This window comes from Lampetra planeri, chromosome 43 (assembly GCF_965212315.1).
Source record: "Lampetra planeri chromosome 43, kcLamPlan1.2.h2, whole genome shotgun sequence".
Lineage (NCBI taxonomy): Eukaryota > Metazoa > Chordata > Hyperoartia > Petromyzontiformes > Petromyzontidae > Lampetra > Lampetra planeri.
The window spans coordinates 9,711,806-9,737,356 of NC_136149.1; the positions used below are offsets into that span (position 1 = coordinate 9,711,806).

Sequence of the window (25,551 nt, forward strand, 5' to 3'; positions counted from 1 at the left end):
CAATCTATAAAAGGTACACGCATCCTATCAGCCACACATGCTTCCTGGAGTGCATCATTTCAGCTGCATTGGTTCAACACAAGCAAACCCGAGTTCGACATTCAGTGCCTCAACAGCAGTCAGGGTTTCTTGTATCAAGGATGTGGGTCCTCGTTCGTTGCAAAAATATAAAAAGAATGTCATGGTAGTTTCATGAAATAGCATTGCAGGGGCGGCGCAATATTAACTTCCTCGCCTGGTATGCAGGAGGTCGTGGATTCGATCCCGACACTGACGCCTGCTGTATATGTGGAATTTTCACCTCCCGATGGTCGCGTGGATTTTTTTCCGGGTCCTCCGGGTTTTCCCTCCACATTTTGAATCAACATCACGCGTTTAGAGTATTTGGTTGATATACATTTCCACGCGATAAGCCACTTCGTTGAGCTATCATTTGTGATAACCAGGTCGCTTGTGAAAAAGAGCTAGATAGCTCGGTGGGGCCTTACCTGGTTAACTACAAAGTAGTTAATGTTTTATAGTTTCTGAATGTATCATCCAGCAGTGGATTATCACAACACGTGACGTCACCAGCCGCGTGGCACCCCGGCGGGTGACGTCACGAGTCTCAACGTAACACCCGGAACCCGGGGGTCGGCTACGCGGACTTCTGGTTCGACTCTCGCCGCGCTACCGCGCTGTCTCCGCGTTGTCTCCGCAGGGCTCCTAGAAGCGCCGGCATGGAGGTGAGCCGCAGATTTCTCACCCCACGCCGCCTCACCACCACCACCTTCACCGCCCGGGCTCGCTTCTCCCACACCCCTTGTAAACGCAAGGGCCTAGGGATTCCGGCATAGCCTCGACGTTCCCTAGATTCGCGGCCGACATAGGGGGCGCGGTGGTCGGGCGGGATGGGGGGTGCCGCGTAAGTCCCGCAGTTTGTTTTGAAGGTTTTTGCTAAAATGTGCTTGGATTGATATCATAAAGTGCCGCCGTTTGAACACAAGCAAACTCTATTTGCTGTTTCGACATCCAGCGTCTCAGTAGAGTGGGGCTTGTTTGAACCAATGCTGTTGAACTGCCAGCCGTTTGTTGGCTAAGACCCAATTTAGTTGACTGCTGATGAGACATGTGACTTTACCGAAAGAACTAAGAGTATGAATCCTTGCAGTCACGAAAGCTTCAAATCTAGAAGAGACACTGAAGGTCTAAACCGGTGGAGGGTTTGTTTGTGTTGAACCAATGCTGCACTCCCACAAGGCAATGTGGATGATGGGTTGTGTAAACGTGTCTACCGGGCGCATCTGTGAATAAGGGCTTTATAACTCATCGGATTTCTCCTTGATAAATACAGATTCTGAGATTCTGCATTTGTTTTATTATTCTATGAGACCTTTACCAGTGGCAAAATATAGTAGTAGGTTTTTACCCTTTAAACTGGTACAAAACTGACACCTTTATACAAGGCATCATGTTTGCAATAACCGCAACACAAGCAGTCAAATGCAAACAAAAATAAACAACTGATAATGGTAATGATATGCACTGTCCTTGAAGTTGATTGGTCCACACCCGAGACAGCTTTCCTTAGAGCCTAGTCTCCATTGGCGTTGGACCAGATGACGCCAAAAGGCGTACAACTCAAAAACAGTGCACTATCAGAGTATTGAGAGCTCGGGGTAAGCATTTACACTATGAGACCTCCTTTACCAGTGGCAAAATATAGTAATAGGTTTTTACCCTTTAAACTGGTACAAAACTGACACCTTTATACAAGGCATCATGTTTGCAATAACCGCAACACAAGCAGTCAAAATGCAAACAAAAAGAAACATATCTGATAATGGTAATGATACAAATTATAATGGTAATGGTAAAAACCTACTACTATATTTTGCCACTGGTAAAGGAGGTCTCTTAGTGTAAATGCTTAACCCGAGCTCTCAATACTCTGATAGTGCACTGTTTTTGAGTTGCACGCCTTTTTGCAGTCATCTGGTCCAACACCAATGGAGACTAGGCTCTAAGGAAAGCTGTCTTGGGTGTGGACCAATCAACTTCAAGGACAGTGCATATGATTACCATTATCAGAGTTGTTTATTTTTGTTTGCATTTTGACTGCTTGTGTTGTGGTTATTGCAAACATGATGCCTTGTATAAAAGTGTCAGTTTTGTACCAGTTTAAAGGGTAAAAACCTACTACTATATTTTGCCACTGGTAAAGGAGGTCTCATAGTGTAGATGCTTACCCCGAGCTCTCAATACTCTGATAGTGCACTGTTTTTGAGTTGTATGCCTTTTGGCGTCATCTGGTCCAACACCAATGGAGACTAGGCTCTAAGGAAAGCTGTCTCGGGTGTGGACCAATCAACTTCAAGGACAGTGCATATCATTACCATTATCAGAGTTGTTTCTTTTTGTTTGCATTTTGACTGCTTGTGTTGCGGTTATTGCAAACATGATGCCTTGTATAAAGGTGTCAGTTTTGTACCAGTTTAAAGGGTACGTGGAGATACAGATATGTGAAGGAGGCATATACCTGCTCATTTATTTTTTTGTTAATTATGTTCCCACTACGCGAATGATAAAGTTGTTTTTTGTATGATTATTGTGAGACATTCACTCATTTAGCCCGGTCTGCCCTGCCTTGCAGGGGGTTAAGGAGGAGCATTTATTGATGGTCAAGGCAACTCAAGAAGTACTTAGTGCAATGAGGATGTAATTGTTGATGCCATGAATTAAAAAAGTAAAAAAAATGCACGAAAATGTTTTGAAATCAACTTACGAATTAAATACAGTAAAATTGTACATAGATGTGGCTATGCAGAATAGCTATTTCTCTTTTTTAAGGCCACATTGTTATTGACGAACATGCTGAGATATTTTTGTATCTCTGTGCTTGAGCACAATTGCCAGTGACTTATCACCAATTAATGAGTAAATAAGCATGAGACTATTAAAATGAAGTAACTTAACGTTTAAGTTAATTCGCCCTCTTGGTTGCCAACCTTTCTGGGCCCGTGCCCAACAATTGAAGCGCGCATTGAGATTATGGAGATTATTTTGGCGCTATGAAATGTCCAAATGATGGGTCACTGTTGAGCTATCATTTGTGGCCAGGTCTCCTTTGAAAAATAAGCTAATACCTCAGTGGGCTTTGCATGGTAGGATGGGGATGGTTTAGTTGCATTTGTATGGGTGATTTGTTTACCTTTCTTGTACTTTGCACTCCTATCATGTTTGTGTATTGTTTGTTGTTGTAACGTTCGTACCTACCCCTACTGGACATCTGTGAAAAAGAGTTTTATAGCTCATCGGATTCCTCCTGCAGTATAAATACATATTCTGATTTTTTTTTTTATAATCCTCTGGACCAGTAGTTTTTCCAGCAGTATTTGTTTTAGCAGCAAAACTATGGTGCAGTTTTAACTTCAGATTCTCATCGTCAGCCAGGTGGTTTCAGTGCTAGAGCGAGCGAGTGGCTCACAATTGGGAAGTTTTGCCAGCTCAAATCATGTTTGTAGGGGTTGATCTAGCCCAGGGTTCAGCAACTTTTCAAAGAAGAAGACCGTTCTTGTTTGTTTTTAACTTCGACCAACATAGTTGGCTCCGTAGCCGCAGGCTGCCCGACGCCTGACCTAGTCCATCAGTCTGGGCTTGATACAATCAGTAATGCTTTTCTGGTAAATTAACAGTGGTTGGATGTACTCGCCTCTGCCATAGGAATGCATAATTTCCACCACTGGCTCAGGGCTGTATAAAAGGAAATGAGCACTGCTTCTATGCCCATTTGAGCAGGAAATCGCTGGCCTGTTTTGGTTACCATCGGAACAAATGATAATCATCTTACGATACGTATCGGTAAATTTATGGTCGGGAGACCAGTTTTTTTAATCTGCTTTTGTTGATCACCTTGATATTTAATCTTGCTCCTGGTGTTTTGTCCACTTATTTTGCATTTATACAACGCATGTGCACAAGATTCTCATTACAAATGAGGCAATGGGGTCTCAAGCATCACAATGGGTCTATTTTTAATATCCTAGTTAAATAAAGGAGCCTGACTGCATTGCGTCATTTATTCATCTTGTCACAAGACAAATATTCACTGAGGAACTCAAAGTGGAACGGGCCTCAGAAGGTGACTTTGCACTTTTGTCCAGTAACTTCATGCCTCTTTATTCACAATAGGAAGCACGTCTTTTATATGCCTCACAAGATGTATCGCATCACATTAAAACCCTCAACTCTCGCTTCAACAGAAGTAAAGTGTCAGAGTGATTTTCAGCTCCAGTGAGCACACCGAATTGTCAATGCTTTCTCTTGTCTGCCAGATCCCACTGTTCTGCCTAGTAGACACGGAGCGACCTCTGATATCTGCCCCGACAGTCTCCCACCATCTGCTCTTACTGTTACACTAAAATATAGAGCTTGCACCTGCACCAAACGTTTTATCCACGGTGGTTAGTTAAATCCATGGTGGCGAGATGTTAACTACCTCGCCTGGTATACAGGAAGTCGTGAAATTGATCCCCACCCTGACGCCTGTATATTTGTAGTTTGCATGTTCTCCCTGTCTTCGCGTGGATTTTTCCCTGGGTCCTCCGGTTTTTCCGTCCACAATTAGAAAAACATGCGTGAGGCCCTCAGCTATATAGCTATTTTCAGAAGCAACCTGGCCACATGATAGCTCAATGATGTGGCTTATGTGAAAATGTATAGCAGCCAAATGCTCCAAACACATGTTTCTAAATGTGGAGGGAAAACCCGGAGGACCCGGAGAAAAATCCACGCGACCACGGGGAGAAAATGCAAATTCCAAATTTCTAGGCTCCGGGGTCAGGATAAAACCCACGAACCTCTTGCACACCAGGCGGGGGATTTAACATCTCGCCACACGCCACAGGAAACTAGCTAAACAGCACCATCCGTGTAACATATTATATAAACTTAAGCTTAGATCTTCTCTTCGCCTTGGTCGGTGGACTCGTGGCAATCATCTCGCCAATCGGGACTCCCCTTGTCCTGCCGCCATTTAAATGCACCTGTTCTCTTTCCGGAGTTCTGCTCTGCTTTGTCCTGTTTTGAGTTGGAATATAAGCCAAATGACATAACAAATTGGTTGCCAAGCAGAGGACCCTTCACTTTCTACATTTCAGATTCCAGTTTGATCGCCGGCATAGAGAGCCCAGCACTCAGCAATGTCGGCTCGGTGTCTCTGACATGGCCATTATGAACTTTGCTAAACCACTCGGGCGCTTCTCCTGCGTGTGATTTATAATGCAGTAATGTAATGTCTTAATCGCACGTCTGACGCATTCGCTTGTAAAATAAATACTGGCCACGGGGATTTACTGGTGCAATATTTGCTCAGTATTTATGAAATCCTGAAATAACCCAAGTTGGCAGGCAGAGAAATTTGTTTAAAAAAAATATTGCGCTATTAGGTCAAAGCAAAGTGCATGAAAGGCAGCACATTTTAGAAGGGATACTTTGAAGGATATTAATGGAAATTATACATTGTTTTGGCAGGGTGTAGATTTCATCCTTTCGTCAATTAACTGCTGGTTGAGGGCCTCCCCACACAACATAACCGATACTGTTGCTAAGCTACCCATGGAAACAATGATGGCTGCCTCAGAAGGTTGGAGTTGGTGGTTGTATTATCCTTTGTTTAATTATTGCTTTTAAAATAGGTATTTGTAATGCAGGAGAGGTTGAAAACAACTGTTTTCGAACTGCTTGTGTTTTGTTTGTTGTCCTTCCACCGCACCATGGATTAGCACGGTTGGTTATATAGACAGTTGTGTTTGCGATAGTTTAATATTTCTCTGGTGTTTTTTTAGTCTTACACTAATGTTACGCCCTGTCTGTCCAATATAGCATCTGCCACATAAACAATTAATCCGATATACACCTTCTGTTGATAATTTAGGTAATTCGTCTTTAGTGCAAGTTACTAGTTGTTGAATTTTGTGTACTGTATCAAATCTTACTGTAATGTTTTGCTTTTGCAAAACACGGGCTAATTTGTCAGTTACTCCTGAGATAAATGTTATTTTTATTGTTTTAATAATCTGATCGCTTTCAGCAGTGTTGCTTTGCGATCGTGATTTGGCATTTAGTGCTCTGTTAATTTGAGCATTATTGTAACCATTCTGTCTTAGTGCTTCTTTAACATGTGTAGTGAGTTCCAGGGAGACTGACGACGGAGTCGAGGCACACTCTTTTATTCAACTCAAGGGCAGTAACAATACTTGAAGGGGTAACGGCCCCTTCACCCGTACTAGATGGGAAAACACCCCTTGCACTATTTCCCCTGTCCTATTCCCAGTCCTCCTCTAATAGTGATATGGGAGGCTATCTGATCCGGCCCTGGTAAAGCACGGATCCCGGCACCCAGCTAACCCGGCCTTGCTCTTACAAGAGCAGAGGTCCAGAAGCTCTTGGGGCCGCGCCACTGGCTTGCCCTGCTCGGCCCTGACAAGGGCAGCGAGACAGGGGAGTCCCAGGGCCTATTCTGCCGGTCTTCAGACTTCACTGGTAAGCTTCTTCCACACTGGCCCCGAGCTCTCTGGCTCCCCGCCTTTTATAGGAATCCCCTCCGAGGGGTGGAGTTATGGGGGATCACAGCGCCCCCATGGCCCCCCAGGGTTAACGGATGCGGACGTGGATGTAGACACCCGTGTGTGGGTGCAGACACCCTTGTGTTTTCTGTCCGCCCTTCTCCCCGTAATAACCCCTACATCACCCCCCCCTGTACAGCCCGCAGCTGTCCCGGCTGCAACAAACCCCTCAAAAGCCAACAACAATAAAGACTTAACACAGTCAACATGTGTGTGCCCCGTAACAATAACAAGGGTAACAAACAACCGACGGTCCCCTATAAATACCCCAGCCCCAACATGCAAACATATGTACAGAGTGTGATTCCCCACCCCCTCCCAAAAAATGAAATAAAATAAAAGGTGAGCGAGCCCCACGGCAGCGGAACACGCGCGGGAAGCAACTCACAACAACCAGCGCGTCTTGGCGCGTGTCCGTGCAGCGGGCCCGTCACAAGGGCCCGACCCGGTCGGGCCGGCGGCGGGTGTTGACAGTTCAGGCGCACGGCCCTCCGGCTTCTCGGACGAGCCTGCGCTGACCCCCTCGGGGGAGGCTGGCGGCTGAGAGGGCGTTAATCCTTGGACCCCTGAAGGCGGAACAGTTAGCAGCGGATCAGAGGCTGGTGGTGAACCCGCCCTCCAGGAGTCAGTGGACCCCCCACATGTTCGGCCATAGTTGTGAGAGGAAGCATGTGGCGCAAAGAACGGCGTCAACCGTGAAGGGTGGACGAACCACCGACGCTTCCCCCATTTAATGCGAACACATTGGGGTCGCACAACCTGCACAATTTCCACGGGGCCCCTCCATGGTCGCAACAGCTTAGACGAGGTAGCCAATGGCACCTGGGGACAGTGTAGCCACGCTCTGTCACCCGGGTGCCATTCGTGCGTGTGTGACCGGCGCAATCGCAACCTTTCATTCGCCTTCTGGCGAGAGTCAGAGTTTTGAATATCCTCAGCCAACTTGAGGATATTAAATTTAACATGGTCAGCCAATTTGGACTTAGCGTGTGGTGTGGAAATTCTCAGCTGGGTCGCGACAGGCGGGTCAACTTCGCGGCCATACATTAAAAAAATGGCGAAAATCCGGTCGCCGCGTGAGGAGCCATCCTGTAAGCTGCCAGAACTCCCGGGATCTGAAGGTCCCAATCGGTTTGGGACTCAGATACCTGGTGGGACAGCATGGACGTAATAGTCCTATGCAGGCGTTCTACCATCCCATCCGTTTGTGGGTGGTAAGGGGAAGTACGAATTTTCTTCGTACTGAGAAGCTCACACACCTGGTGTAAAAGGGAACTAGTGAAGTTCTTTCCCTGAGCGGTCAACAATCGTTCCGGAGCGCCCTTGTCGAGGACATAGCCCTGGACAAAAGCCTCCGCAACGGCTGCTGCCGACTGGTTGGCGAGGGGCCAAGCCATAGGCCATCGCGTGAAATATTCCACGCCAACCAGTAGGTACTTATTACCCCTAGGCGTGGAAGGAAACGGCCCCAAAATATCAAGAGCGACAAGCTCATTAACCCGGGTGACCGAAATAGACTGGAGCGGTGGGCTGGCTACCCTTGCTGGCGGCTTCCGTTGAGCACACTGGGTACAAGACTGCAAGAGATCGTCCACATCCATTGCCATGCCCGGCCAAAAGAATTTAAGCTGGAGCATGGCAAGGGTTTTGTGGGTGCCCAGGTGCAGGAGCCGCTCATGAGCAGCCCTTACAGCCCTACCCCTCAACGTGGAAGGCACCACCAGCCTGTGGCGGCGGATCTTCCTGTCCCAATGCATGAGGAGGCCCTGGCACAACCCCCATGAGTCAACGCCCGACCTCCCCTGACCGGATCATCCCGCGCGACGCGTAGCGCCAGGAGGGAAGTATCCTCCATTTGGAGGCGCCCCCACTCCGCACCTGACAACCCCAGTAGGGAATCCTTCCCTCCCATTTCAATAGGGCCAACGCTCGAAGGAGCCTCAACGGCAGCCGCAAGGACCCGATCCTGGCCGTCGCTCGCAGATTTGCAACGCCCCGAGCCCAAGAAACAAGTGCAATCCGAAGTGGCCGGAAGGCGCGACAGGGCATCGGCATTAGTGTGGCGAAATCCCCTTGCGATATGTTGTGTAGAAATCGAAATCCTGAATGATCTCCAGCCATCGGGATAATTGCCCCGATGGCTGGTGAATACGCAGGGCATACTGCAATGCCGCATGATCTGTACGGACGGTGAAATGCCGGCCGTACAGACATGGCCGGTACTGTTGAATAAAGAAAACAATAGCTAACAGTTCACGGCGGGTGACGCAGTATCTTTGCTCGGCAGGAGACAATACTCTACTACTGTAAGCCACTACGCGCTCCACGCCACTAACAACTTGGGAAATCACGCCCCCAATCCCCGTATTGCTCGCGTCCGTGTCGAGCACGAAAGGTACAGAAAAATCGGGGTAACTCAACGGCGGGGCCCCCACCAAGGCGTCACGAAGAGAGTTAAAGGCGGCCTCCTCTTCCGGCCCCCAATGAAACTTCACCCCCTTTGCCGTTAAGGCATGTAACGGCTTAGCGATGGAAGCGAACTCTGCGACAAACCGGTAATATGAAGCAAAACCGATGAAGCTCCTAACCTCCCCCACCGAGGTGGGAGTCGGCCAGGAGCTGACACAACGCGTTTTGGCGGGATCGGTTGAGATACCTGACCGTCCGACGATGTGACCCAAATATCTCACAGATTCGTGGAGCAAATGGTACTTTTGTGGTTTAAACTTCAATTTAGCTGCGCGCATTTTGAGAAAGACGGCCTGAAGCCTATCAAGATGTTCCTCGAATGTCCTACTAAATACGATCATGTCATCTAGGTAAATCAAACAGACCTCCCATTGCAAGCCAGCGAGAACCAATTCCATTAGGCGCTGGAACGTTGCGGGAGCTGAGTGGAGCCCCATAGGCAAACAATTAAATTGGAAGAGGCCGTGCGGCGTTCGAAAAGCCGTTTTGGGCTTCGATTCGTCATCCAAAGGAAGTTGCCAAAAGCCTGACAGCAAATCCAAGGTGGAGAAGAATCGTGATCCAGCCAGGGCATCCAGAGATTCATCCATTCGAGGAAGCGGGTAAGCATCGGCCACCGAGATTTTATTCAAACGCCGAAAATCAACGTAGAAACCTTAGGGACCCATCCTGCATTTTAACCAACACTATGGGGCACCCCAAGGGCTGGTTGAGGGAGAAATAATGTCAGAAGCCAGCATGTCATCTACAGCCGACTTTAACATGATCCTTTTCGGCGGGACTTAACCGAAAAGGATTTTGGCGGATAGGAGCGTTGTCACCGGTGTCAATATGGTGGCGCAGCAATTTTGTACATCCGATATCATATTTGTGCTTACTAAACACATCGGAAAATTCTCGCAAAAGGGTACGCAATTTAGCACGTTGTGAGTCAGATAGGTCAGGTGTCTCAGCACAAAGCGCCTCCAGCCAACCCTCGTCATGGTCTGACTGCAGTTGCGGCTGAAAAGCGGTGGCCACCTAGCCAATGATCGGCGTTTCCGCAGGTACCGGAATCGCGTGTGCGAACACGGTTCCTTGGGAAACCACAGCCGTCCGTGTCCCGACATTGAGGACCGCGATGAACGGGTCCTCATCCCCTTTAACAATTGTCTGGGCCGTCACCAAATCTGGCCCATTCACCCCGGCCCTAGACGGCCCCAGCAAAATGCCCTGGTCCAAGACCCCTTTAGCGAACGGTCGACGCAACCGCAGGGGCACGAGCATCTGTGCCCCCGGGGGTACGCGCACTGTTCGAGCAACGAGCGCCTGTACCGTTGCACAGGCTGTACGCAAGGCAGGGGTGGAGGGCAAGAATGTCATACGTCGGCCCGATGGAGGTTCGATGCATCCCTGGTCAATTAAAATTTTGACAGGCATTTTGGCCAAAAAGTCTGTCCCCAACAGGTACGGAATTGCCAGAGAGGAGGAGACCAACACCGGCCCAGATAATTTAATATCCCCGATAGAAATTTGCGCTCGAATTTGTCGACGGGGAGCAACGGGCGACTCTGAACGGGCAGGATATTATAAATTAAATCGGAAACGATAGTTGCCGATGTTCCCGTGTCGATCAATACCCGTACTTCCACCCCATCAATGTGCCCCATGACAACGGACGACCCCGCCGACGCAGCCACAACACGGTGAGCCAACTCGGACCATTGGCCCGGTTGGAGCGCCCTCCCCATCAAGCCGCGACCCGACACACCAGCACCCGAATCCCGAGAATCATGTGTCGGGGCATGTGAGAAAGAAGTGGGTGTGCGTTCAGGCCGAACATGTCGGGTGCCACGACTTGCCGGAGGATGTTGTGGAGGCTTTTGAAGAGGGCCGTCCTCAGCCCCAGTTCTTGCCCCGCGCTGTCGAGGAGCCCGGCATCCCGAAGCCACGTGGCCCCGGAGGCCACAGTTGTAGCACACGGCGAGTGCTCCAGAAGACTTGGGCTGCTCTCGGTGGCTCGGTGCGTCCCGAGCCGGTCGCCTGCCAGACCGCCATCCCGCAGAACGGCCCGCAGCGAAGACCCCCTCGGATTCGGAGGTGGTTGCCGCCACGGTGTGTCCCGCAGCTGCCTTGTTGGCCTTCCTCCATTGGGAAATCAGGTTGGCATGGATGTGCCTTGCAGCCCGCAATGAAGACATGTCCGCATCATCCTGCGCCAGGATGACGAAGTTCAAGTCGTCGGCCAAAAGCAGAATTTTTTCGGCCACCATCGCGTCCACCCCTTCCTCGTCCATGCGCGGGAAGGCCGCCTTCGCCAACGCCAACAGGGCCGTGCGGTACGCGAGTGGTGACTCCTTGTCGCCCCTCTGCCGCTCGTAGAAAAGCTGGCAACAGTCGGAAGGCGGCCCATAAACCGTGGCCAGCACTTGAAGCGCCGACCGCAGTGTGGAGCGTGCCAACATGGGTGCAGGAGTGAGGGTGCCAAGGGCGTCGCTATCCAGCATCGCTGGAAGAGCACGCAGCGCCTCGTTGTCCGTCCACCCAGCCATCTCTTGGTGGGCGAGGAAACGGCGCTGAAACCCACCCCAATCGCCGTCGCTTGATACGAACTCCTGCAGGGCCGGCAGGCGTTGCTGAAATGTCGGCTCCGTCTCCGACGATCGCCCAGCACCCGTACCGTCTCCATGGACAGTATGGAGAGCAATGGCGGACCCCAATGGAGGTCGCACCGTCGGTTACGCGCTGGTTTCGGCTTGGTCGGTGCTGTTGTCCGCTGTTGATGACCTGGCGACCGCTGATAGGTAGCCACTGCGACCCGCCCCCGCCGATGACGTGGTGCTTGCTGGTTGGGCCCCGTCGCCCGCGTGACGTGCTGGGGCCCCTCCCTCGGCTCCTACTGTACCCGTGGTGGGAAGTTCAAGCCTCCGGCCCATCGCAAAGGTGGGAGTTTCGGGCGGGCGCTGTCCGTCTTCACGCCGCGCTGCTCCCCCCGGCCCCAGGCGGGTTATCTGCTCCAGCGTGGCGGCCGCTGCATATAGGAGCTCCGCCAATCGGGAGTGGGCCAATGCCGACTCATCAGCCGACGTCCCGGCTCTCTCCGACTGCCCTGCTGGTGGTGGAGCCGGCAGCGGTTGGCCAGGTACATCGGCGGCGATATCTTGCACCGCCTCTCCCAAGCTGTCGTCCTCTTCGGGGTCTTGGGTACGAGTTGTCCGTCTCGTATCCATTCTTTCGACCACTTCTGACGCCAGATGTAGTGAGTTCCAGGGAGACTGACGACGGAGTCGAGGCACACTCTTTTATTCAACTCAAGGGCAGTAACAATACTTGAAGGGGTAACGGCCCCTTCACCCGTACTAGATGGGAAAACACCCCTTGCACTATTTCCCCTGTCCTATTCCCAGTCCTCATCTAATAGTGATATGGGAGGCTATCTGATCCGGCCCTGGTAAAGCACGGATCCCGGCACCCAGCTAACCCGGCCTTGCTCTTACAAGAGCAGAGGTCCAGAAGCTCTTGGGGCCGCGCCACTGGCTTGCCCTGCTCGGCCCTGACAAGGGCAGCGAGACAGGGGAGTCCCAGGGCCTATTCTGCCGGTCTTCAGACTTCACTGGTAAGCTTCTTCCACATTGGCCCCGAGCTCTCTGGCTCCCCGCCTTTTATAGGAATCCCCTCCGAGGGGTGGAGTTATGGGGGATCACATCGCCCCCATGGCCCCCCAGGGTTAACGGCTGCGGACGTGGATGTAGACACCCGTGTGTGGGTGCAAACACCCTTGTGTTTTCTGTCCGCCCTTCTCCCCGTAATAACCCCTACACATGTTTAATCTCTCTCACTAGACTTTCACCATCTGACACTGTTTAGCCCGATATATGAGCGTCTTGATAAAAGAGGATTTCTGAGTTGGGTGATGATGCGAATCTGCATTCAGATAGGCATCAGTGTGCGTTTGCTTTCTGTAAACGCTGTGTTATTTTACCATTTAGGCCATGCCCAAGTAAAATATCCAGGAACGGGAGTGTGTTATTCACCTCCATTTCCATGGTGAACTGAATGGCCGGGTTTTGTGCATTGGGCATGGCCTAAATGGTAAAATAACACACAGCGTTTACAGAAAGCAAACGCACACTGATGCCTATCTGAATGCAGATTCCCATCATCACCCAGCTCAGAAATCCTCTCTTATCAAGACGCTCATACATCGAGCTAAAACAGTGTCAGATGGTGAAAGTCTAGTGAGAGAGATTAAACATGTTAAAGAAGCACTAAGACAGAATGGCTACAATAATGCTCAAATTAACAGAGCACTAAAAGCCAAATCACGATCGCAAAGCAACACTGCTGAAAGCGATGAGATTATTAAAACAATAAAAATGCCATTTATCTCAGGAGTAACTGACAAATTAGCCCGTGTTTTGCAAAAGCAAAACATTACAGTAAGATTTGGTACAGTACACAAAATTCAACAACTAGTAACTTGAACTAAAGACGAATTACCTAAATTATCAACAGAAGGTATATATCGGATTAATTGTTTATGTGGCAGGTGCTATATTGGACCGACAGGGCGTAACATTAGTGTAAGACTAAAAGAACACCAGAGAAATATTTAACTATCGCAAACACAACTGTCGGCAGTGGCAGAACATGCTTGCCAACAGGGACACTCAATTGATTTTGACAACGTTGAAGTGTTGTGTAAAACTAGTTACTACTGGCAAAGACTGATTAGAGAATCCATTGAAATTGAGAGAAACAGAAATAACTTTAATCACTCAGACAGCTACAGGCTTAGTGTGGCCTGGAAGCTTATTATTAAATGAGATACATTACAATTCCTTATAGGGGAAACAAACACTAACTGATTAATCTTAATTTTAGAACTTTCGTGACTGCAGGAATTATTATTTGTTTCTTTCGGTTAAGTCACGTCTAAAGATAAAATAATAAATTATTTAATTTAATTTATTATTTTATCTTTAGACGTGACTTAACCGAAAGAAACAAATAATAACTAACTGATTACTAACGTAGCATAATCACAATAAAACACATTCCAAATGATTACTAATCTACAACTCGCATCGTAACAACTGCCTGATTACTAATCTAGTATATAATTACAATAACCCCCCCCCCCCTCAAATCGTTGCACCTGATGAGTTAATGAGTTAATGATGACGTCACCCTGCTGCTGCTCTATATAAGAACGGGAGACAGAGGAGAGCCTCACCATTCTGGCGAATTGCCCGATGATGCTGGATGCAATTACCAGCGAAACGTTGTACTCAAATTGTAAATGTTGTGGTTTCACGCTTCAACACACCGGTGGGCTAAAGCAGTGAACTATTTGTCTTTTGTCAACGTGACACTTTTTTTACTGATTGGCCGTGTCGGGTGGTGGAGGGTTACGACACATTTATAAATGACGCAATCTAAACCCAAAAACGTTGATTATGAATAATATTGGTCGCGAAAGCCTACGTGTTAAACTTTTGTATATTTGTATGTTTATTTATGCCAATTTCATATAGTAAACAAATTTCAAAGACAAACATATATAACATTTACAACAAACAATGTCATGCAAAAATGTGCAAAAATAAGCTATTTTTAATAATGATTAGTGATTATCCAGCGTTATTCGAAAATCCGGCGCCCCCTCCCCCCCGAATAATCGATCATCTACTGTACCTTGTTAGTTGTGTAATATTCGTTACAGACCCTGTCCTGGTTTCTCTGCTGTGTTGAAGTTTTTGTCATTTGTTTTTTTGCTGCTGTGGTCATGCACCATGGATCTCCCTTCTAACATACCCGGGAAACTGGCTAAACAGGATAATATTAATAAGAAGAGAAATAAACTCAAACTATGTCTATGCTTCCCATATTCACCAACCTGAACTGACCAACGTGGTTAAGTATGGTAAAATAACCCACGTGACCCATGTTTAGTTTGGGTAAGGCCATATGGTAGTTTTGTGTAAAATTTCTTGTCATCAACCCTCCACAACCTGACGGGACTGTCATGATTACACAGATGTTATTCAAACATGCCAATGTATCGATCATATTTTAACCAATTCAGCTCCTCACCGGTGGCTTGAGACTTTTGAAGACTGAATTTAACACCAAACGTATAACGACATTTCACTCAGACGTCATCAAGTCGTGAACTCGGGAATCGAGCGTGCTGCTTCTGTTAACTGCCAACATGTGATAATAATAACCTTTATTTTATAAAGTGCCTTTCATATTGAAGTATCTCAAAGCACTGTAACATAACAATATAACTACACTCACAGATATAGATAAAATGTAAGCGAAATGGAAAGCTGATAATAACAATATCAAAAACAACTCTCGATATTCCAGTAAAAATAACTGATAAATACGAATAATAATTCCAGAGTAATCCAATTAGACAGCAGAATATTTTTATAAAATCTTAAGTGACAGGGAAAGCCTGCAAGTACAAATAGGTGAGTTTTAAGACTGATTTTAAAAGTAACAGACTCAGAATCAATCCCTAATGATCCGAGGAAGGGGATTCCACAATCGCGGAGCCTGGCTGCAGACGGCTCTGTCTCCCATCGAACATCATCACAGTCTTGTCTTTGGAATGATAAGTAGACGAGAATCATCTGTTCTAAGTTGCAGTAGTGTTTATAATATTTGAGCAGATTGGCGAGATAAGGAGGAGCCCAGCTCATTCAAGGCCTTATACGTGAGAAGCAGAATCTTGAAGTCGACTCTGTACTTTACAGGGAGCCAGTGCAGGGATAAAAGAATAAGAGTAATACAGTCACACGATTTGGATCTGGTTAAAACCCGGGCAGCTGAGTTTTTAATATATTGTCATCTGTTTAAAACACATGTGAGAGCAAGAGGCGCCAGAAAAAGCTAGCTATAGGTGCAGGTAAGCTCTGTGTTTTGGTTTAATTGGAGGCATTACGGGGGGGGGGGTGGGGGGCGGGGTTTGAGAGTGAAGGGAAGAAACCAAGCTGTAGATGAGTTGCAAGGGGTATTCCAGAAACGTGGAGCAGCAACACCGAGAGATATTTTACCAAACAAGGAGGCACTTATGAGGCTATTGGAGGGAGTGAAAGCAACCAAGGGGTACTTAAGGTCATTGACAGTTTCTCTTTAAGAGGACCTTTAGGATGAAGACAGCCCAGCAATGGTCGCTACAGATATCCAGGGGGGACACATGTGAGTTAATATTTAGGTTGCAAGGAGAAGTTCTATAAGGGAAAAACGCAGAGCGGAGCGGTGTAATGGAAGGAGACATAAGAGTGTGTAAGTAAAGTACGACAGTGACTTATGAGGGAAATACATATATCTAGGTTTTCTTTTCAAGGCAGAGCTATTGATCCGTGTAAGTTTGTTGTTGTATTGGCTTGTTCACCACTGCCAAAGGAACAGCAAAAGCATTACGAAGTAATTGATTTTGTACAGAAATTGATGTTTCTGAATTGCCTACCATGTAGCCCCACAAGCATATAGCACCTGTTTTTTATGCATAGTGTTTATCCATATGTAGTGTAGTGAAATACGCGGTGCACACAGTTAACCGAGGGCAACTGAGGGCAAACAGGTGCGCGCGAGGTTTGCACAGACAAACCGCCAGTTGTAAGGGGCGAAGTAGGTGCAAACGGGGTCGACGGTTGTGCACGCTGACACACCGGAGGTATTGCCAGGGAGAGGGGAGATAAGGGTTGATTGATGGGTCGACAGGCGCCAGCCTGGCGAGAGCTTAAAGAGAAGGACGAGAGGTCTCGGATATTTAGCAGAGGAATATAAGGTCGTGTACGTGAGCGGAGTGAGGAGCTGTTGTTGGGGACCAAGTGTGAAGACATCTCGCCGCTCCAGCCGTCAACGCAACCTCAACCCTCACGCCGTCGCCGGGCAGGTGATGGCTGAACCCCCTGCCTGGGACAGACGGGTGAGCGGGTCTGAGGGAGCATAGGTGAGGGCAGTGGTGGAGGTGTAGAGTTTCTGTGTACGAAGACGCTGTTTGCGGAGATGTTGTGTGCAGAGGCGCTGTGTGTGGAGACGCTGTGTGCGAAGCTGCTGTGTGTGAAGACGCTGTGTGTGGAGTCGATGAGAGCAGAGCTGCTGAGTGCAGGATAAGGGAGGTGAAAGTTAGATAAGAGTGGGGAGAGGTTAAACACAAGTGACTGTATAGATAGTTATAGGAGTGCCTACAACTGGTGCAAGAATAGGTGAATAAAGTGTAAGCAGGTGACTTGTTACAACGTGTCGGTGTGAGTAATTTTTTAAGACACTACACATACAAGCACTATTTAGACTCAATATTGCTTAGCTTCCAAATGTGATCAAGTCGAATGCATGTTTGATGATTTGGTCATTGACTTTGTGTTGAGATGATCACTGTTGTCAAATTCTCCTGGTGATTAAGTACTGCCTCTGTGGAGTTTTAGCAGTTCTCATGTGGGAAAACCTGCTTCTGACCAGTGTCATGTGGAATTCACACTACTGAGCCAAAGGTGAAAGCTGAGCCATTCCCCATTGGAGCAGGGATAATCATGCTATTTGGCAAAGTTGGACTAGTGGTGGAATTTCTATCTTATTATGGCAGGATATATTTTTCCGTAGGATAACTTCTGTTGGGAATCAATGACAATAAAAAACAATACAAATGAAAAGCTGGTACGAACCAGACCAAAAACAATTGATAAATATCGTGACCCAGAATCATAGCAATTCATCAAATCCTCCAGAGGGAGGTGGATCGTTGCTTGTGTAGTGGGTTCACTGAGAGACGCACACTAACTCAGGAGGCAACACGTTTATTCTATGGACCACAACGGGATAACTATTTAAACCGGGTCTGGACAGTCGGCACACTGCCTGACACACTATGCCGAGCAAGAAAACCGAAGACCCAGGGGAAGACGTAACACAGAGGACTCCATTCCAGCAGACAGCCCTGACCCAGCCTCGGGACCTCCCTTTTATGCCCCCCAGCGTGGCCTGACTCCGCCCTCGACCACACCTGCTTCCGGAACCTACAAGAAGGTTTTGGGCCATACACCACGTGTCCCTTCTGTCACCTTAGGCCCACATCCTTACCCTGGCCTATCACGTGCCCTTGCCAGCCAACCAGGCTGCTACGTCCTCGGATGCCCCCTTTCTGTCAGCCACCAGCACTACGCCCCTATGGACCTGTTCCATGACATTGCATGCCTTACTGGCAGAGAGGGCTACTACACTCCCAGTTCCCCTCTCTATCAGTAACTGGCGCTAGGCGCCGTAGTGACCCATTTTATGTCACTACTCTTGCATAGGAATCCCCCGATACTTAACTCAAAATTTCTTAAAGTTAACCCTTATTTTCAATAGACATAATGTTACAATCAGGGGTTGCGTTCCTGGCAGACATTTATGTAAAAAAAATGCATGACACAATGGCATGCACTGTACAAATATGCATATGATTTTTATTTGGCATATTTTAACAAACCTATAGTGATAATTAAATACAACTTACCAGAGATGGCTGAAGAGCTTGCTTATTGAGGCATCTTGGGGTAAGCATTGGTGGAGTTATGCAGACAAATCGGCTTCCTCTCCATCTACAATGACACTGCAGCCATAGGAATGTTCACCAGAGGAATTTGGCTCTCTTCAGCCTCTTCTCCAGACCTTCTGGGTTTATTACAGAACATTTAAAACACGTTCCTTCGGAGTGGGCAGGTAGGAACTTGATTGGACAGCACATTCGTGCACGACAGACGAATATGCACGACAGACAGACAAATAATCCCTGGTGGGCAATGTTGAACCTGTTCCTACCTGTAAAAATATTTCCAAAGACAGCGAGACAACATTTTTCTTCTGCTGGAACAGTTAGTAGCAGTGAATACCACTGGTTAATGTGCTGTTAATGCTACAGCCGTGTTCTCTGTTTGGATCATCCTCTCTGAAGATTTCTGTCACTAATTCCCAATGAATCAAAGCCTCTGAAAATATTTTTTAAAGTGAATACCGTGCAGAGACACCTCGCTTCGCACTTGAGATGCGTTCCTGGAGAAGTGAGTGCTCATGGGGTCATTATACCATCATTGTATACTTAGGGATGCGTCCCCCACAGCGTTATTTCTTTCTTATGAGCAATATATGAAGGTTTCATTGGGGGTATCGGTAATAGTGCTGACAATGCAGATGGTAAACATTAAAACATTTAAAAGAATCAGAATCTTTATTTAGACTGGAGGAATCCGATGAGCTATCACACTCTTTTTCACAGATGTCCAGTAAGGGCGGATCAGAACATTATAACAAACAATATAGAAACACGATAGGGGTGCAAATTATAGCCAAGGTAAACGAATCACTTTAAAATATATACAATTAAAACTAAACCATTTTTTTAGCTTACTAGGTAATGTCCACTGATCCGTAATAACATCAGTAAGTAGTATGGACTGTACCCATGAGTGAATTCTACTCTACTAATCCTTATGTAATGTAGTAACTCGGCAGGAGACGACTTCACGGGTAGCACACTCTTTTATTCACCAACTTCGTTACACAGGTGACTAACACCCACTATAGTTACTCGGGTGACTAACACCCACTTGGTTACTCGGGTGACTAACACCCACTTGGTTACTCGGGTGACTAACACCCACTTGGTTACTCGGGTGACTAACACCCACTTGGTTACTCGGGTGACTAACACCCACTTAGTTAGTCGGGTGACTAACACCCACTTAGTTACACGGGTGGCTAACACCAGCCTACCCCACAGGGTTCTCCTGGCTACACCAACACGGGCTCTTACGCCCCGTAGCCTCTCGGAACACACCCAGCCGGGGTGTCCCTCTCGACTCTGGGTCCCACAGTCCCGATCCACATGGGCGTCGGACCACGGGTCCCACAGTCTCGCCTCCGAGCCACACAGGGCCCCGGTCCCGACAAGGACGGCGGGACTAGGGGTCTCAGGGCACTACCTCTTCAACTCCGTCTTCGATCTTCAACTGGTTAACAACAACCCCGAGTGCTCTCGCGCGTCCCCCTTTATGCACCTCCTGCGGACGTCGCTGAGAGCACCCCTCCCATTTGACCAATCACTGGGCGCTGGCTACGATCCTCTTTTCCCACCTCGTGTCAGCGCGCCTCACCACCCACGCCGCGCCGCCCCGTAATCCCTCACTCCCGGCGCGCGCGTCCACACCACGCCCACATCGCGTGCCCAACCCCGCACCCCGTGCCGCCCCGTGATCCATCACTGTCGGCGCACGTCAACACCACCACTACATCACCCCCTACCACATAGCTCGCAGCCGACCCGGCTGCTATAAAAATATACAACACCCCCTTCCCCCCATGTGTGCCCCGTAACACAACAACAAACATAACAACATAACACAACACGAACACCGCCATCCGCAAAAATCGGCAAATGCCACTACAACAACAAGAACAATATGTACAATCCGGCGAGTGACAACAATAAATGTGTATGCAAAATTTTTTTTTTTCTCTTCTTCTGACTCGTGCAGCGTCCCATTCTTTCCAAGCGTCCCTTGAACGGGACATTACCCCGGCAGAGGGGGAACACGGCGGCGAGCTCGGGTTTGAAAATTTTTTTTTTTCTTCACGAAAAGTGTTGTGTCCTAGCCCGAGTCCGCCTTGCCGGTCCGTCGTACGGCACCAGACGCGGTTGACCGTCCGGTGGCGCCGGCAGTTCAGGAAGGCACGGGCCAGGCATCGGGGATCCGCGCGTGCCGCGGGGTTCCGGTTCCCGACGGTCAACAGCCGTCAGGTCCGAGACACCTGGGGGTGGGTCAGGTGGAGACACGTGAGGATCAGCCTGCGACACATCCCTCCCCGAGTCGACGGTCACATCACACGCTCGGTCGTTACGGCACAAAACGGGGTCACGCGGTGCCGCGTAGGGTTTCAGTCGGGAGGGGTGCACGTACCATCGGCGTTTTTCCCATTTAATCTGTATACTCTGGGGTCGTGCAACCCGCACAATTTCCACCGGTCCCCTCCACGGTCTCAACAATTTGGGGGACGTAGCCAACGGTGCATGTGGACAATGCAGCCAGGCCTTATCGCCTGGTTTCCAATCGTGCGTATGCACCCTCCGTCCATGCAATCTCTGGTTCGCGATCTGCCGAGACTGTGAATTCAATCTCGCAGCCTCTCGCGCTTCAGCCAATTTGGCGATATTAAACTTGATGTGGTCTGCCAATTTAGATTTTGCACGTGGCTGGGAAATCCCCAGTTGAACGTCCATGGCCGGATCGGCCTCCCGCCCATACATAAGAAAAAATGGGGAAAACCCCGTCGCCGCATGAGGGGCCATTCGATAGGCCGCGAGTACCTCCGGTGCCTGTAAGTCCCAATCAACCTGATCGTCGCAGACCTGTTGGCACAGCATAGACGTAATCGTCCTGTTCAGACGTTCAACCATTCCGTCAGTCTGCGGGTGGTACGGGGAGGTACGCACTTTCTTTGTGCCCAACAGGTCGCACACCTCGCGCAACAAAACGCTCGAAAAATTCTTCCCTTGGTCCGTCAGCAAGCGTTCAGGGGCGCCCTTGTCCAAAACATAACCTTGGACAAAGGCGTTCGCCACTGCCGCAGCCGACTGGTTGGCGAGTGGCCATGCCATGGGCCAGCGGGTGAAGTACTCTACGCCAACCAGCAGGAACTTATTTCCCCTAGGTGTAGCGGGAAAGGGCCCCAAGATGTCTAACGCAACCAATTCGTTTGTGCGCGAAACCTGAATGGATTGCAGCGGTGGATTAGCCGCTATTGGTGGCGGTTTCCTTTGGGCGCACCCTACACATCCCTTAAGAATGTTCGCCACGTCGTTGCCCATCCCCGGCCAATAATAGTCTCGCTGGATTAGGGCGAGCGTTTTGTGAAAACCCAGATGCATGAGTCGTTCATGAGCAGCCAGAACGACCCTACCCCGCATAGCAAATCGCACAACGAGCGCGTGACGCCGGGACATGTTGTCCCACTTCATCAAGAGGCCCTGTCTGCACACCCAGGAACCGACCCGCGTTTCCCCCCCCTCGGGAGCGTCAACCTTCCGACGTAGCGTGAGTAGGGAGCTGTCGGCCATTTGGAGACGGCCCCACTCGATGAGAGGCAACGCTAACAGTGAGTCCCTCCCCGTGGGAGCGTCGACCCCCGTAGTATCAGTGGCGGCGAGCGCAACTTCCGCGGGGACGGCGACAGGGGGTTTACACCGCGCCGATCCCAGCAGACATGCGCATTCCGTGCGCGGCGGCAACCGCGACAAGGCATTCGCATTCGAGTGGCGCAATCCCTTGCGGTAAATCGTCGTGAATTGGTAGTCCTGAAGGACCTCCAACCATCGGGACAATTGGCCGGATGGCTGCGCCACCCGCATAGCGTATTGGAGAGCCGCATGGTCCGTACGAACCGTAAAATGACGGCCGTAAAGATACGGCCTGAATTGCTGTATGAAAAAAACAATCGCCAGCAATTCACGACGTGTCACGCAGTAGCGTTGTTCCGCAGGGGACAGAACTCTGCTACCGTAGGCGACCACCCGTTCGACCCTCCCGACCACCTGTGAGAGCACTCCCCCGATACCCGTGTTACTGGCATCCGTGTCGAGCAAAAACGGTTGCGTGAAATCGGGGTAACACAAGGGGGGAGCCTGCACCAAGGCGTCACGAAGGGAGCAGAACGCAGCCTCCTCTTCCGGCCCCCAGTGAAACCGCACACCTTTAGCCGTCAAAGCGTGCAGGGGCCTGGCTATGGTGGCAAACTGCTTGACAAAACGACGGTAATAGGAGGCGAATCCTATGAAGCTGCGGACTTCACTGACCGAGGTTGGCGTTGGCCATGAGCTGACGCAGTGCGTCTTAGCAGGGTCTGTCAAGATCCCTGAACGACTAACGATATGGCCCAAGTACCTGACCGATTCCCGAAGCAGATAACATTTAGCCGGTTTAAATTTAAGCTTCGCGGAACGCATCCTGAGGAACACCGCTCTCAGTCGCTGGAGGTGCTCCTCAAAAGTCCGGCTGAAAACGATGATATCATCGAGGTAAATCAAACAGGTGTCCCATTGGAGGCCTGACAAAACCAATTCCATGAGCCTCTGGAACGTGGCGGGAGCGGAATGTAAGCCCATGGGCAATCGGTTGAATTCAAATAGGCCTCCCGGTGTCCGGAAAGCGGTTTTTGGTTTCGATTCGTCATCGAGGGGCAATTGCCAAAATCCCAAAAGCAGATCGAGCGTCGAAAAAAACTGCTCCCGCTAAGGCATCCAGCGACTCATCCATCCTGGGGAGCGGATACGCATCGGCCATTGAGATTTTGTTTAGGCGGCGGAAATCGACACAGAACCGCAAGGACCCGTCCTGTTTTTTAACCAGGACGATAGGAGCACCCCACGGACTGGAAGAGGGCGAAATGATGTCGGCCGCCAACATGTCATTAACTGCCGACTGCACATGCTCCTTCTCGGCTGGGCTGAGCCGGAAGGGATTCTGTCGAATAGGGGCCGCGTCCCCCGTAGCTATGTGGTGGCGCAACAGGTCTGTGCAGCCAATATCGTACTTGTGTCTGCTAAACACGTCAGCGAACTCGAGTAGCAAGCCCCTCAATGCTCCCAACTGCACACTGGACAAGTTACTAGATCCGGCACACAACGAGTCCAACCACTCTGTCTCCTCCTCACTTTGAGGATGCGTATCGACACTCGAATCCGCGTGAGCAACGAGTTGTTCCTCGACGGGTAGCGGCGCGGCGTGAGCCAGCACCATTCCCTGTGTAATTACGGCCGGCCGCGACCCCGTATTCAGGACCATAACGAACGGCTCACTGTCCCCCCTCACCATGGTCTGAGCTACCGCTAAGTCGAGGCCCCCTTTTGCTCTGTTAGACGGCCCCAACAGAACTCCCTGTGCCCCGCATCCACCCCGAGGGGTTTTCTCAACCGAAGGGGTACCAACATTTGTGATCCCGGGGGCACCCGTACAGTCTGAGTTGCCAGCGCCTGCACCGTCGCACAAACCGTGCGTATTTTAGTAGGACTCGTCAAAAACGCAACCCGCCGTCCCGATGGAAGCTCAATGCAGGCCTGATCTATGAGAATTTTGATGGGCATTTTAGACAGAAAGTCCGTACCTAGTAAACAAGGAACGGCCAGCGATGATGATACAAAAATAGGACCTGCCAATTTGATATCGCCAATACAAATAGTCGCCCGAATCTGGCCGATGATTCCCAAGAATCCCCCGTTCGCCGCGTAAAATGGTACATCCACCGGCAGAAGGGGTCGACATTGGACGGGAAGAATGTTATAAATAAGGTCCGAAATGATAGTGGCCGACGCACCCGTGTCCACAAGCACCCGGACCTCAACCCCGTCAATAAACCCCGTTACCACGGACGACCCGGCCGACGCAGCCACTATCCTGTGGGCCAATTCGGACCATTCGACTGCTTTCGGGCCGTGTACGAACCCCCCTCGCCGAAACGAACCCCCGGTGCCCATACGCGGTCCCCCCACCGCCAAGCGGCGACCCGAACATGCCGTGTATGTGGACCGAGCGTGTGAGGTGCCGCGACTTGCCGGGCTTAGCTGGGATGACTTGTGGCCCTGGTCGTCGTCCGGACGTGGTCCCGTGGCGCGCTGACGCGGAGCCCGGCACCCGGACGCGACGTGACCCCGAAGGCCGCAGTTGTAGCAGACGACAAGGGACGTCGTAGGTTTCGGTTGTTCCAGCTTGCGGGAAGAACGTGTGGGCGAACGACCTCCCGTTCTCCACTCCCCCGGTCTCGATACGGTGAAGGCCTCCTCCCGAACCGCAGCAGGCTGAGGCTCGGCGACCGTGGCGGCCGGTGCCGCGTTCCCCGCCGATGCGCAGATGACCGTCGGCTTGCGCTTGAGGACTTCGTAAGCGTGAATACTCGTGGCAATCCCCAGGGAGCAGATGTCCATTTCGTCCGCCGTATTGATGGGGACTCCCAAGTCGTGAGCCAACGCCAGCAGCTGCTCCGTCACCATGGCGTCCTTCCCCTCCTTGTCCATGCGGGGAAAAGCTGCGTCCGCCAGGGCGAGCAGCGCCGTGCGATAGGCGAGCGTTGTTTCTCCAACCACCTTTCGCCGATCGTAGAAATGGTGGCGACAGGTCGAGGGCGGCCCGAACACCTTAGCCATTAGGTGTAGCGCGGCCTGGAGCGATGAGCGGGACGACCTTGGGGCAGATGTGAAGGCTGCAAGCGCGTCGTCGTCGAGCATCGCTGGCAGCGCGCGCAGGGCAGTGGTGTCGGACCACCCCGACATTTCTTGATGTGCGAGGAACCTTCGTTGGAAGGCTCCCCAGTCGCCCCCGTCTGCCTTGAACGCCGACAGCGCGGGCAATCGTTGCTGGAGGACCCGGTCGTTGTCGTCGTCGAAACGATTTTCCCGCGCGCCGCTGTGGTTGTAGAAAATGTCGGCTCCGTCTGCAGGCGCATAATGGAGAGC

The 25,551-nt window shown here is 50.1% G+C and overlaps 1 protein-coding gene across 4 annotated transcripts in view; it reads left to right on the forward strand.

Annotated features, from left to right (window-relative positions):
- Positions 1-544: 544 nt before the first annotated feature.
- The window catches only part of LOC144732707 (uncharacterized), a 91,005-nt gene continuing 65,998 nt past the window's right edge, over positions 545-25,551 (forward strand). For 3 of the 4 annotated variants that reach the window (XR_013588227.1, XM_078614288.1, XM_078614291.1), the window contains exon 1: positions 545-725. Coding sequence is in view for 3 of the 4 variants with exons in the window: in XM_078614288.1 (XP_078470414.1) it covers positions 720-725 (6 nt within the window). In the remaining variant the exon portion in view is untranslated. The remainder of the gene's footprint in view (positions 726-25,551) is intronic. The other variant, XM_078614289.1, reaches the window with a different exon arrangement.